This window comes from Nomascus leucogenys, chromosome 3 (genome assembly GCF_006542625.1).
Source record: "Nomascus leucogenys isolate Asia chromosome 3, Asia_NLE_v1, whole genome shotgun sequence".
Classification (NCBI taxonomy): Eukaryota; Metazoa; Chordata; class Mammalia; order Primates; family Hylobatidae; genus Nomascus; species Nomascus leucogenys.
Window position 1 is genome coordinate 111,515,196 of NC_044383.1, and position 14,713 is coordinate 111,529,908.

The 14,713-nt window shown below is 39.6% G+C and overlaps 2 protein-coding genes across 15 annotated transcripts in view; one reads left to right on the forward strand and one right to left on the reverse strand.

The window, feature by feature from the left end:
• TPD52L1 (TPD52 like 1) overlaps positions 1–9,343 on the forward strand; it is a 116,166-nt gene extending 106,823 nt beyond the window's left edge. For 5 of the 10 annotated variants that reach the window (XM_004087642.3, XM_003255657.3, XM_004087643.3 and 2 more), the window contains 2 exons: positions 2,972–3,032; positions 8,678–9,343. In XM_004087642.3, coding sequence (XP_004087690.1) covers positions 2,972–3,032; positions 8,678–8,806 — 190 coding nt within the window. In that variant the 3' untranslated portion in view covers positions 8,807–9,343. The remainder of the gene's footprint in view (positions 1–2,971; positions 3,033–8,677) is intronic. The other 5 variants (XM_030809639.1, XM_003255660.3, XM_003255658.3 and 2 more) reach the window with 1 other exon arrangement.
• The window catches only part of HDDC2 (HD domain containing 2), an 82,748-nt gene that overhangs the window by 34,362 nt on the left and 33,673 nt on the right, over positions 1–14,713 (reverse strand). Inside the window, exon 6 of one of the 5 annotated variants that reach the window (XR_004029349.1) lies at positions 11,021–11,191. The exons of 3 other annotated variants lie outside the window; for them this stretch is intronic. Coding sequence is in view for 1 of the 2 variants with exons in the window: in XM_030809636.1 (XP_030665496.1) it covers positions 11,154–11,191 (38 nt within the window). In the remaining variant the exon portion in view is untranslated. Of the gene's footprint in view, positions 1–10,266; positions 11,192–14,713 lie in introns of those variants that run through there. One more of the 5 variants, XM_030809636.1, reaches the window with a different exon arrangement.

Genomic DNA, 14,713 nt, shown 5'->3' on the forward strand with positions numbered 1-14,713 from the left:
AATGGTATCAGCTTCATCATATTTAAAATAAGAGGCTAGAACCAGATTAGCTGCTTGTCAAAGGTGCCCCTCCACCCACTGAGCCCTAAGGCTGCCTGGAGATGAAGCCTTTGGGATCTTCCCCCACTTCAGTCAGAGCTATGCCTCTTCTACCTGCTTTATTTTAATATCGTGGTTTGAATGCATTATAGAAGGAGTTCAATTACTTTCAATAGTTTGAGACGGCTGAAGCCAAATTCTTTATATATATATAAATAATCTTTTCCTCTGTTTTTGTTTTTTTTTTTTTTTTTTTTTTTTTTTGAGACGGAGTCTCGCTCTGTCGCCCAGGCTGGAGTGCAGTGGCGCAATCTCGGCTCACTGCAAGCTCCGCCTCCTGGGTTCACGCCATTCTCCTGCCTCAGCCTCTCTGAGTAGCTGGGACTACAGGCGCCCGCCACCACGCCCGGCTAATTTTTTTTGTATTTTTAGTAGAGACGGGGTTTCACCGTGGTCTCGATCTCCTGACCTCGTGATCTGCCCGCCTCGGCCTCCCAAAGTGCTGGGATTACAAGCGTGAGCCACCGCGCCCGGCTTTTTCCTCTGTTTTTTAACTGTCATGAAGCCAAATTCTTCCTAGGGTCATTTGCAGTGCTAAAAGTTTGTACATCTGATTAAATCTGATTAAAGTTGTACATCTGATTAAATCTGATTAAAGAGTTTCTCCCTGTTCTCCAGCATGTATTCTAGTATAATTTAATTAGGTGAATGTCTGTTCTATTATATTTTATGAAGGAAGGCTCTTCTACACTGGGGTTATGTGGTTAATAGGTTGATTTGGAAATTTAACCACAGTATTTAGTTTTCTGTATTTGGTGGTAAACAGAGAGTACACATTCAAGATTGCTTAGTTCATCTTTGAATGGCTTGCTCTCCCTAGTATAAGAATACTCCAGTTGGGTAGTGTTACCTAAGGCTCTGTTCCCCTTTACTTGTCAAATTTTAAATCTGGGTGTCAGAAGAAGGCTAGCAAAAATTAACATAGTTTTCCCCTGTGAACCAGGAATTCATCTAGTAGTGGCTTATGGGTCAAATGTAGTCTGCATGAGCTTGCCTGAAACTAACTTGAAAAAAAATTATTTTGCTTGTCTAACATATACCCATGAACCATTTCCTCACTGTGGGCCTGTGTAACTGATGGATGACAGGCAGTCATGTGTGCAGGCTTGACCAAATAAAACCTGCAATGGAAATGAAGTGCCAATAACTATATACTTTTTGAGTCATGCAAGTATAATTTTACTAATATTTCATCATGTAACAGGATTATGGAGGATCACTTGTAGGAATTTGACTCGTGTTTGAGTCATACACAAAATGTGATGCTATGTCAGGGCCCTCTGAACTCACCATTGTTAATCTGTGCAGCCTGAATGCAGGTACATTTCTGACCATGTGGAGCACCAAAGACTCAGGAGACAATCCCCAAATTCACTCATAAACATCTATGTTCATTGCCTTTTAGTAGTATAAAAGTGATACTTCATTCCGCACCATACAATGAAACCTATATTCTATAGCTGTTCTCCTTTATAAAGTTTTTCTAGGCCATTCCTCTTATTTTACTTTTTTTTTCTTCACTCAAGAGAGAATAACAAGTGCCTTATTAATTCAACATTTAGTTGAATTATTTGATCTGAAAATGATGGCAGTTGTTGCTGCTGAAAGCTGACATGGATACAAGATTTAAAATACACTTAGTTCAGTTCCTGTTTCTTTAGTAGGAGTTGGTGGTATTTTTAATGGTAGTGATGTCATTAAATTATAATATCATAGGGCCAAATCCAATATAGAAAACCAGAAAGCACCAAATGAAGTTTTTAATGCTTAAAGCAACAAAATTATGTATAGATTATTTAATACAATGAATGAGTCACAAATAAAATGCCATTAGGGGCCAGGCACGGTGGCTCACGCCTGTAATCCCAGCACTTTTGGAGGCCAAGGCAGGTGGACCACCTGAGGTCAGAGTGCGAGACCAGCCTGGCCAACACGGTGAAACCCCATCTCTACTAAAAATTCAAAATAATAGCTGGATGTGGTGGTGGGCACCTGTAGTCCCAGCCACTCAGGAGGCTGAGGCAGGAGAATTGCTTGAACCTGGGAGGCTGAGGTTACAGTGAGTCAAGATCACATCACTGTATTCCAGCCTGGGCTACAGAGCAAGACTCTCTATCAAAAAAAAGAAAAAAAAAGCCATTAGGCTGCAAAGGTTCTGTTTGGTAAGAGAACAAGTAGGTATATCCTATTTGGGAGGAAAAATAACACGTGCTAATAACACCATTTGATTGGACATTAGGTAGGTAATGGGTATATTTCATCTTAAAATAATGAAAGCATTAACTTTCCAAAACACCACTTCATGTAAGTTGTCAAAATGATTATTTTTTTAAGGCATGGAAAAGAAAAAATATATGAACATTTTTTTCCTTGCACTATTTCTGAATTGTCTCACATTTGCTGAAATAAATGACTTTAAAAAATGCCAAGTGGCAAAACTCAAACATGACATTCTTCATACGGATTTTCCATTGCTTACTAAAAAACCTGAGTCGGGAAGAGGAGTGTTGTGATAGAAACAGTAAATGCTAAATGAAAACTTAAGCTACCCATTGCTCCACTGGCTCATTGGAAATGATTTACAGTGTACCATGGAATTATTACAGTTGTGTCATTGCCAAATACCATATTATTTACTGTATAGTTGAGTATCTGATCATTTTACCTAGAAAAATTCCATGTCAGGTTATGGTTTCTGAACCTAACCTAACAGAAGTGACATACATTTTAAAACGTGGTTGGTGTAGGTGGCAAGCTGACAGGTAGCTCTGTGGCAGAGGCTGTGTTTATAAATATGAGCAGAAAACCAAACAGCATGGTTGCTAAGACAGCTAGGCCTTTGGAGCTGACCTCTCTCTTTTTGTTATTTTAGGAATTCTCCTACTTTCAAATCATTTGAGGAGAGGGTTGAGACAACTGTCACAAGCCTCAAGGTACAGATGAAGTGAATTCTGTGTGAGTGGGTCCATTGACTCAGGACAGCTTAGCCATTGCTGTGGTTAGTTTAAAGTCGAGGCAGGGCCAAGAAGGCAGGCTTGCAGCAAGTCAGACCTTTTTCTTCACATATAAATCTATGAATAAAACCACTATTGAATAGTGGTACTGTATTCTTAGAGTTGTTTGTATAAACCATAAACCATTTAGGGGTGAATTGTTCATTAAAGTGAATTGGGGTATGTGTTTACCACTTAATCTCTTAATGCTATCCTTCCAAAAGTAGATATGTGAGAGACGACTGTGGATAGGATAAAGGCTATATGAATTCTGAATTTAGAGTGTGAGTGAAAGTTCAATAACAGCTCAGAGCTGCTCTGGTTTGGACACGGACCAGCAAAAACAAACTGGGGACTACGTATCCACTACCCATCAGCTACCTAGACTTGTTTATAAATTCAGGTACTGAGCACAGCACAGTATGGCTATCATAGAGGGAAAATTAAACTGAGTCACAAAATGCATTTTATAATAACACAATAATGCATTTCATCCCTGGGTATAAATTGAAAATATGCCTATTACAGAGTGTTTTAAAAATTCACTGGAATTATTGTTCGAGCATAGGTAAGTTTGAATAAAAAGAGTAAAATGAAATCAGTCTAGTCTTAAAATTGAACTTTTAAAACAAGAAAAATCATTAAAACTACTAAGATTATTTTTAAAGGTATCACTTAATGACTTAATTACATCTTGCTATCATTATCTCTATTTTGTATACAATCCATTTCTGTATTTTACCATAACTGGGAAAATTAAGAATATACGTGATCTTTAACCAGATCAAAAACCTTCATATCCCATGCTGATTATTCAGCTGCCTCTGAATCCTGTGTCTTCACGCTGCTCTCACGTGTGCTGCCTGATAGGTATATGTGAAGTTGTAAGTTATTCCTTACTCGCGGTTCCAGGTGCTCTTGTGGATTTTGACCAGGAGAGTCTTTTTCTTAGGGCAGGGTCTTTCACATAGTCTACTTCTACTTTATTAGTCCCATAATTAGGTGTTTAAGGCCCAGGAATGAAATTATTACTCAGCATTTATCATGCCTTCATCAGTTTCATTCACCGGAAGTTTCCAGTTGTGCAGTTTCACTGCTCTGCATGCCAACATCATCGCTCACTGAGCGTACGGGAACCAATGGGAGCCGTTAAACAGCCCCATGGGTAGGAAAATTTTTTTAAAGGGAGGAGCATCCAATGTTGTGAACATTTGATCTTCTCGCTAGAAGATCAAAATGAAAGGCTCAAAAATCCTAGGAGTCAGTTTCTAAACATTTGGTTTTCAGCCTTAGATGACCCAGTGAGGATGGGTTCCATTGCTTGTTAGACAAGTTCTGACAAAGGAGAAGTTGTACTTTTTAGGTTTTCTTTAGAAGAAGGAGATATGAAGAAGCAAAAGAAGAATAAAGAACAACCTATTATCATTTGCTTTTAGGAAACTCTGGTAAGCTCATGGCTCACATAAGATTTAAGTGTTTGATCCACATGCTCAGCTTCTCACTTTTCTCACCTCATTTGGATAGAAGGTATAGCCTGCCGTCTCCTTCAGACATGCACATAACTAACCCAGCCCACTAGATACTAGCCTTTGTGAAGACCTCCTGAAAGTGATTCTATGCTTGTATGACTGTTCGTGGTTTAACAAGACTCACATGCCACACACTTCCTATCTCATGGCCAAAGCCTAATTCCTCTTTTTCTGTCCACCCAGGCAATGCAGAATAGCTGATAATTATGCTTTGTGTCAAACCTCCCGCTTCCTCAATAATCACAAATTTCTCGGTCCTTTTTTTCCCGTTAGACTAAATAATAGATATGTATAACCCTTTTTTATATAGCTTATTCTCTGCAGTTTACTTTTGTGTTCTAAATCTTCTCCCAAATGTCTATGTTGTTCTTTAATTAAGGATCCTTAGACTGTTTTCTGCTGAGGGAATGACTCATGAGTCGGTAAAGATGAGTGGAATTTCTTGCAGGTCTATGTGCTGCATTTCCATTCACATGCCCTGCTTTCAATTTGATTTTTGAAAACACTGCTGATAAGGAATCATAGTCATGTTCTGTGAGAAAATAAGGTTCTGCTATAAAGGTCCACTCCTGCCATCTTCTCACACAATCTGTCATGTACCATGTGGCACTTGTACCAAATCCATGGGTCTTTCTTTATACTAAATTCTGTAGCTTGTTTTTCCATGAAACACTTTTCCAATCCTATAAAATTTAGTTCTGCCTATGCCCTTACAATGTATTACTTGACACTTCAGCTGATGTCACCTGTATAGTCACTGAGCATGCTTCCTATTTCATCCAAAACAAACAAGCAAATGCAGAACGAACTCCTGTGAAACCACTTTTGGTATCTTCTACCATCTCCCAATGAGTCATGAGTAACTACATCTCTTCCAACCATTTTGCATCCATGTCAAGCAGACCATATTTTTAGTGCACCTACTTTTTGATAAATAATTACATGGCCTGGACAAAAACCTTAAAAAAAAAAAAAGGGGGGGGGGGCAAGTTGCATTACATGTTTTGTTTCTTTTTGTATTATGGGAGATTAGGAAGCCCAACTCAGTGATTCAAATGAAATTCTATGCAAAGAACGATTATAATTTGGGGGACAAAGTGACAAATACTTGGATGGAAAACAATTATGTAGAGAAGGGTCCAGGAGAATTTTATCATTCACATCTTTGCTTAAGGAGGTCCTTACCTAAGGTATTGCGATAGGCAGTCATTAAACCTACATGGTTAGGAATATCTTTGATTCCATCCCTTCTTTGCCAAATTGATTTCTTACAAAGCCATTCCTTCCTTCTTTATTTTACTAGTCTGTTTTGAGGAAATCAAGAAACAGGAGAGAATAATAAAACAAAGCACAGAAGAAAACGTCAGTAATTTGTATTCACTGAATTCAATATTGTGTGTTAACTTTTATTGCAAAAGAGAATGTGAATGGAAGAAAAAAGAGGAGAGAGGGAACTGTTAATAGAGTAGATTACATTGAATTAATCTTATTTGTTTCTCTCAGGGAAGAAATAAGCATAGTGAAAAATCACACAATGGAAACCATCCCTTCCCCTGACCTGTTCCCAGTGTTAAGATAACAGAGGCAAGGAAGAATCAATGCTCTGTCAGAGGTCCACAAACTAAGCTGACCACTTTCTTTTCAATGGTACATAAGCTGAGATGGCTTTACATTTTTTAATGGTTGAAAGAAATCAAAATAAAAATAATATTTTGTGATATTTGAAAATTAACTTACATAAATTCACATTTCAGTGTCCATACATTAAGTCTTACTGAAACACAGCCTTGGCCAGGCCTGGCAGCTCACGCCTGTAATCCCAGCATTTTGGGAGGCCAAGGCGGGCAGATCACCAGAGGTCAGGAGTTTGAGACCAGCCTGACCAACATGATGAAACCCCATCTCTACTAAAAATACAAAAATTAGCTGGGCATAGTGGTGGGTGCCTGTAATATCAGCTACTAGGGAGGATGAGACAGAGAATTGCTTGAACCCAGGAGGCAGAGGTTGCAGTAAGCCGAGATTACACCACTGCACTCCAGCCTGGGCCACAGAGCAAGACTCCATCTCAAAAAAAGAAAGAAGAAAGGAAGAAAGGAAGAAAAAGAAGAAAGGAAGAAAAAGAAGAAAGAAAGAAAAAGAAAGAAAGAGAAAGAAAGGAGAGAGAAAGAAAGAGAAAGAAAAGAAAAAGAAAGAGAAAGAAAGAAAAAAAGAAAGAAAGAAAGAAAAAAAAGAAAGAAAGAAAGAAAAAAGAAAAGGGAAGAGAAAGGGGAACAGAAAGGGGAAGGAGAAGGGGAAGGGAAGCCATGCTCATTCACTTAGGTATTGGCTGTGGCTACTTCCTACAAGAACTGATTTGAGTATCTGTGAGAGCGAAAATGTGGTTCCCAAGCCTAAGTATTTACTGTCTGGCCCTTTACAGGTTGAGTTTTCTGACACCAAGCAGAGTACAAAAATTCAATTGAATAAATAAATTTAAGAGGTAGAGAGAGATTCTAGTGACAATTGGAGAGAAGTGTGTTTTGTAATGATGGAACTGCTTTTGAACCCTGGTTACGTTTTTAAAAGGGCAGGCCAGGCAGCACGGACACACTCCCCGGTGTTGCTGATGTCTGCGGGTGATCACTTTGGTGACAGTGAGGCATCAACCTCAGTTTGGCAATAGCAACATTATCTATTCTATATCTTTTTTTTTCCTTCAAAGTGTTTTTTCTACATTATGAAAAACAATGGGAGGGAAGGCCAATGTGACTATTAATAAGACTTGCACTAAGCATTTTGCATCATGTCAAGCAGACCATGTTTTTAATGCATCTACTTTTTGATAAATACATTACATGGCCTGGACCAAAACCTTAAATTAAAAAAAAAAAGGGCAAGTTGCATTACATGATTTTTTTCTTTTTGTATTATGAGAGATTAGGAAGCCAGTTTTAATAAGGAATTTTTAGCAGTTTTAATAAGGAATTTTTCAAAATAGCCTTATTTTTAAATTGTAAGTTAATTCCTTCGTGTTTCTATTGTTAGTCAATAACAAATACACAAGAAAAAAGCCTCGTAAAGCATCATAACTGCATTGTAAGGAATATTCCTACTGTAAGGGTTTATTAATTCCATTTCACGCTGCTGTGAAGAAATACCTGAGAATGGGTAATTTAAAAAGGAAAGAGATTTAATTGACTCACAGTTCCACAGGGCTGAGGGGACCTCAGGAAACTTACAGTCATGGCAGAAGGGGAAGTAAATATGTCCTTCTTCACACGGTGGCAGGAAGGAGAAGTGCTGAACAAAAGGGGGAAAGCTCCTTGTAAAAGCATCAGATCTTGTGAGAACCCACTCACTATCACGAGAACAGCATGGAGGTCACTGCCCCCATGATTCAATTACCTCCTACCAGGTTCCTCCCTGGTAGGATTATGAGGACTACAGGAACTACAATTCAAGATGAGATTTGGGTGAGGACACAGCCAAACCATATCAAAAGGCAATTGCCTAAGATGATGTGAAATCACCAGTGATTAAGACTTGATCCATCTTCAACTTTCAAAGCAGAAACCAGAAATCATTTTCCATTGAGCCACTCTGACTTTTCAAAAGACATTTGTCAGAAATCCAGTTTGCCCTGCTAACTCCCAAGTAGAAAAATCTAAGTTTAGGTCATGTAAGGATGTTTATACATTTGTAAAATTGGAGGGATTAATAAAAAATCTAATTCCATTTTGATTAGATCAGTTGTCTGGGTGAGTGGGGATAGGTGTTCCAAGTCCATGGATCCGATTATGCGCCTGAAGAAATTAAAATTTTAGATATAGAAGAGATAAAGAGAGGGTTGCTAAAACTGTGCAAAATTAAAGTTTGGAATCCTATCCCAGAACCCAAGTATGAATAACATTCTGGCACTCTGCTAAAGGAAACAAACTTCTGTACATTCTTTTGTCTCTAAAGATAGAAAGTATTTCTGAATTTGAAAGTAATCCAGCTTTTGGTATTCTTATAAAAACATTACAAAAATGATAGTAACAACTAACGGCATTTTTGTGGATCTGCTCATTTCAGACGAAAGTAGGCGGGACGAATCCTAATGGAGGCAGTTTTGAGGAGGTCCTCAGCTCCACGGCCCATGCCAGTGCCCAGAGCTTGGCGGGAGGCTCCCGGCGGACCAAGGAGGAGGAGCTGCAGTGCTAAGTCCAGCGCCAGCGTGCGGCTGCATCCAGAAACCGGCCACTACCCAGCCCATCTCTGCCTGTGCTTATCCAGATAAGAAGACCAAAATCCCGCTGGGAAAAACCCAGGCCTTGACATTGTTATTCAAATGGCCCTCCAGAAAGTTTAATGATTTCCATTTGTATTTGTGTTGATGATGGACCACTTGACCATCACATTTCAGTATTCATAGATGACTGTCACATTTTAAAATGTTCCCACTTGAGCAGGTACACAACTGGTCATAACTCTTGTCCGTGTAATTCGATGTATATTTTTCCAAACATGTAGCTATTGTTTGCTTTGATTTTTGCTTGGCCTCCTTTATGATGTGCATGTCCTTGAAGACTGACTGAACAGTCCCTTTCAGTTCAGCAGATCAACAGGATGGAGCTCTTCATGACTGTCTCCAGCAATAGGATGATTTACTATAAATTTCATCCGACTACTTGTGATCTCTCTCACCTACATCAATTATGTATGTTAATTTCAGCAATTAAAAGAATTGATTTTAATGACTTTGAATTCTTAATTTCTTTGTCTTAAAAGTTGCTAGTTATGATTTTACAGATGCAATTTTAAATCAACTTTTAGCCAGGTGCAGTGGCTCACACCTGTAATCCCAACTCTTTTGGATGCCAAGGTGAGAGGATTGCTTGAGGCCAGGAGTTAAAGATCAGCCTGGGCAACACAGACCCTGTCTTTACAAAAAAAGAAAAAAATTAGCCACACATAGTGTTGCTTGCCTGTAGTCCCAGCTACTCTAGAGGCTGAGGCAGGAGGATTACGTGAGCCTAGGAGTTTGAAACTGCAGTGAGCTATGATTAAACCACTGCACTACTCCAGCCTGGGTGACAGAGTGAGACACTGTCTCCAAAAATAATAATAATAAGTAGTAAACTTTTACTGCTAATTTGGTGAACATGAGAGAGGATATGAAAATAAATATTACCTCAGCTATCCTAGGACGTTAAAATAATCTCCAATTTTAAAATTGCCTCCAATCTACGTAGAGTAGTAGTTAGTCAGATAAAGGATATCCAAAAAAGAGATAGCTAGAAAGTGGGAAAAGCAGCGTTCTGCAACACCTTTCATTTTGTAAATTGTTCACATGTATGAAAATAACTGGTATTTATCAATCCACTCAGATTTCTGCACTAACTTTTATCTTCCATATCATATGTATCTCTTTTTCTAAATGGGAACATATGTTTGTTATTAGGTAGCAGGGATATAGCCTTAAGATATATTTGTAACATGCACACTGAATAGACATCCAACCTAAAAAAAGAATCACTATTTAAAAAGCCCATATAATATATACGTATTTGTTAGCATGCTAATTGTTCATTTTTTGTGTTTATTAAATAGAAGTGATATATACGACATTTTGAAGTAAAGCACATCTGAAAAATTCTACTCAAATTAATGGAGCGTGACAATCTGTACAATCTGTACACCTAACTGAAAATCAAGGTGGTTCAGGATGACATCATCTCTGAGGCCTGGAATCTTAGCAGAGGGAATGGGGCTGTAAACTTGACCAGAGTGGACAAATGTAGACAAAGAAGGCTCACTAGCAGGGATGCTGGCGTTCTCCCTTACCTGTGCTTCCAGCCTGTTGGTTGAAGTAGAGGCAGGACACCAACCCTGCCCAGCTGGTTCTCAGGCCATGCTGGCTCGCCCACCACAGCACACAGGTACTCAGTCTCTGTGCCCAATCTATAGCTGCCTGTTGACTGTGAAGTGGCCAGCTTGTGAAAACTCCCTGCCACCTTCTTGTTTACCATATTCAGCACACCACATTGTATTAGATAAAGTTATGGTACTTTAAACAAATATCTCCATTCACCAACCAATTTCTGCACACAATAGTCTCAGCCTTATAATCTGAAAACACAATATTAGAACTGGATAGAAAAACAATCAAGAAAACTTAGTGGTACTATCTTACAGCTTCCAACACATTTTAGCTATTTTATTCCCTTCATCAAAATTCCGATTTCATTAGTTTGGTAAGAATCTTATGCACATCATCTCTATTCATCTAAAAGCTTTTCATTATTCACTCTGACCTAGAAGTGATATTTATAATGGCCATGGCATAAGTAGCATTTTTTTCTTTTTGTCATAAAATATGTGTGAATAACTCAGATTAGATGAATCAAACACTTGTCGGTAGGTGGGCAGTCTTACCTAGTTTAGTCAGTGAGCCTACTCTTAGCTTCAGGAGCATCACTAAGAGCTGCCTGGTTCTCCCTCACCATGGGTGTGCAAGCTCATCCTGATGCGACTAATAGCTGAGCCTCTCAATTACATCTAGTGCGGCTCAGTTCACAAGCAGTAGTTTAAAGTGTTTCACAAGTCCTAAAAAGTAATTGCACACAATGGACATAACCTTTTAATAACAAACCAAAATGACTTCAGGTCAACATCATGTGTGTATGAAAGGATACCTCCACAGAAAATGTACAGTTGACTCTTGAACAACAGGAGTTTGAACTGTGAGGGTCCACTTATGTGCAGATTTTCTTCTGCCTCTGCCACCCCTGAAACAGTGATACCAGCCTCTCCCCTTCTGCAGCTTACTCAACATGAAGACAATGAGGATAAAGACCTTTATGATCATCTGCTTCCACTTAATGAATAGTACATATATTATCTCGTTTGTTTTTTTTTTTAACATTTTGTTTCCAGAGCTTACTTTATTGTAAGAATACCACATATAATGCATATAGCACAAAAATATGTGTTAATTGACCATTTATGTTATCAGTAAGGCTTATGGTCAACAGTAGCTGTTGGTAGTTAGGTTTGGGGGGTGTCCAAAGTTAGAATCAGATTTTTGTTTTATTTATTTATTTATTTTTTTGAGACTGAGTCTCACCCTGTTGCCCAGGCTGGAGTGCAGTGGTGCAATCTTGGCTCACTGCAACCTCTGCCTCCTGGGTTCAAGCAGTTCTCTGCCTCAGCCTCCCGAGTAGCTGGGATTACAGGCACCTACCACCATGCACGGCAAATTTTTGTATTTTTAGTAGAGACAGGATTTTACCATCTTGGCCAGGCTGGTCTTGAACTCCTGACCTCGTGATCCACCTGCCTTGGCCTCCCAAAGTGTTGGGATTACAGGCGTGAGCCACCACTCCCATCCTAGAATCGGATTTTTGACTGTGCAGGCCTAACCCCCGAGTTGTTCAAGCGTCAATTCTTTGAATTATCAAAAATTCTGATGTAATTGCGATTACAAAAAACTAGCCTTTTAAAAAAGTAAGCCATTCTGAAATTTAACCATTTACCACATTTTAAATACAGTTGCTATGATGAACATATTTGTAAATTTACAATGCTACTTTATCTCACAACTCACATCACATAAAGATTACAACTATTGGCTGGGCATGGTGGCTCATGCCTGTAATCCCAGAACTTTGGGAGGCCAAGGTGGGTGGATCATCAGGAGTTCGAGACCAGCCTGGCCAACATGGTGAAACCCCGTCTCTACTAAAAATGCAAAAATTAGCCATGCGTGATGGCACATCCCTGTAATCCCAGCTACTTGGGAGGCTAAGGTGGGAGAATCTCTTGAACCAGGGAAGCCGAGGCTGCAGTGAGCCAAGATCATGCCACTGCCTTCCATCCTGGGTGACAGAGAGAAGAGACCCTGTCTCAAAAAAAGATTACAACCATTGGCAAGTCATTTTAGCAATGCAATCTGCATATCTTACTCTAAATTACACATTTTGTTAGAAATCTGTTCTTGAACCATAGCAAACAGAACAAACTGCATGCTTTAGGACGTACCTTCATGATATGCCATGCCATTCACAGTGGCCAGTGTAGAGGGAACCCAGGGATTTACACGGCTCTTCTGTCACTGTTCATTGTTCCAAAATTACGTGTAAGCTTGAAAGTTGTTGAACATCAACCCCATCGTCCTCCTCTCACTTAGTATTCAATTTGAGTGGAAGTAGTGTGATAAAGGAAGATGGTGGTAAGTTTGAAAAGTGACTTAATATGAAATGTGAAACAACTTCTTCAAACCTGGCATTCAAATGTAATTTCAAACTATAACAATATTTCGCAAAATCTTATGGCTACTTTTGATAACTTCTAAGCATGGTAAAATTCTTTATGCTACATTTCTGCTTGACCTTCAGTTCACACCAGAGGGTATATTCATGTACACACACATTATATATATAATATATATAATACATATATCCATCCGTCATATATATATATATAAATTAAAGCAAACCAAAAATAACAAAATCAAGTCTTTCACAGAAATCATCCCATTTCACCTTTGAATGTGAAGACTGACAAATTGCTTAAATGAAAATGCTGAGTACAGAGATGCTTTTTTTACAAAGCACTTCATCAGTCATTTACCCCAGAGCCTGTATTACCACCACAAGGCTTTGAGGTGAATCAACATTTTTCAAATACAAGGGCATTGAGAATTATGTAATAGCTGGTAAAATACCAATCCATAAGGGGAAAACAGTGTAGGGAAAATGGCTGCGCTTTAGTCAGGAGTAAGCTGACGTGGTGTTGCAAAACTGAATGGCCTTAGACATACTAACTGCTGCCCAAGGAGGCACCTGTATCCTTTTAGGAACACAATGTTATACCTTTATCCCTGACAATTGGCAGAACATAACAGCAGCTCTGCAAGGGGTCTCATGGGAAATTAAAGTGGTTGAGAGCCTTACTGATGACCCCCTGCAGAGATGGTGGGCATCCCTGGGCTCTGGCTATGCTGGGCCCTAAAAGTCATAACTAGTATAACTGGGATTCCAGTAGTGAGCTGTTGCTCTCTGTATTGTTGTGGATTATGGATCCAGGGCTCTGCCCTATGGGCATGTATCCCTACCTGAAAGACTCCCCTTGGCCTAGGGGGTAGAGTGTAAGGGAAATCATTGTGCTTTAGTCAGGAGTAGGCCAAGGTGGCCTTCTGGCGCACCATGACTCAGCAGGTTTGGAGTGCAGGCACACAGCTCTGCACATTATGTAACCCTGCCACATGAGGCACATTAGGTGACCACTCACATGAGCTTGTGCTTGGCTTGGAGCCACTATTGTCTGTAAAAGGTACAACTACCCTGCTGATGCTGTACATATAGCTCACATCCAGAGAAAGAACAAAGCCATGTCGAAACTGCCTATGATTCCTAGAGTGTTTTTCCAGCTACCCACCACCTGCCCACCGACTCCCCTCAGACCTCAGCTTGGGCTAGAACCTGACAATTGGTGCTGTAAGCAGGATCATGAGGTGAGTGAGCCTTTGGTCCCTGCTGATTCCAGGTCAGCCATGTGGCCAGAACATGGGCTGTGGTACCCAGTGGCAGCTGTACTGCTCAGATGGGCTCTGGTGGAAACCTGGGCAGTGGTAGATGGGTCATGCTTCAGTGCAGGCACACAACTCTACACATTATGTAACCATACCATGTGAGGCACATTAGGTGACCATTCACATGAGCCTGTGCTTGGCTGGGATCCCTTATTGTCTGTAAAGGGTTTAACTATCCTGCTGATACTGTACATATGGCTCGCGCCCAGAGAGAGAATAAGGCCATGTCAAAACTGCCTATGATTCCTAAAGTTTTTCCAGCTACCTGCCACCAGCCCACCGACTCCCCTTAGACCTCAGTTTGGCCTAGAATCTGACAAACAGTAACAAATAATTCTTTTTTCTTGAGTTCAAACCATGAATAATGATTTACTCTCCATTGTAATTATAGGGTTATCATTCAGAAGACAAATTCTAGGCAAGTGGCAGTTATCTTCTAAGTGAAAACATTTTTGAGTAACAATGCTCAAATATTTATAGACATTGCTGGTAGGCTCAGGAGCTGTTATTTTGTTGATCTTCATTTTGTTATTTTC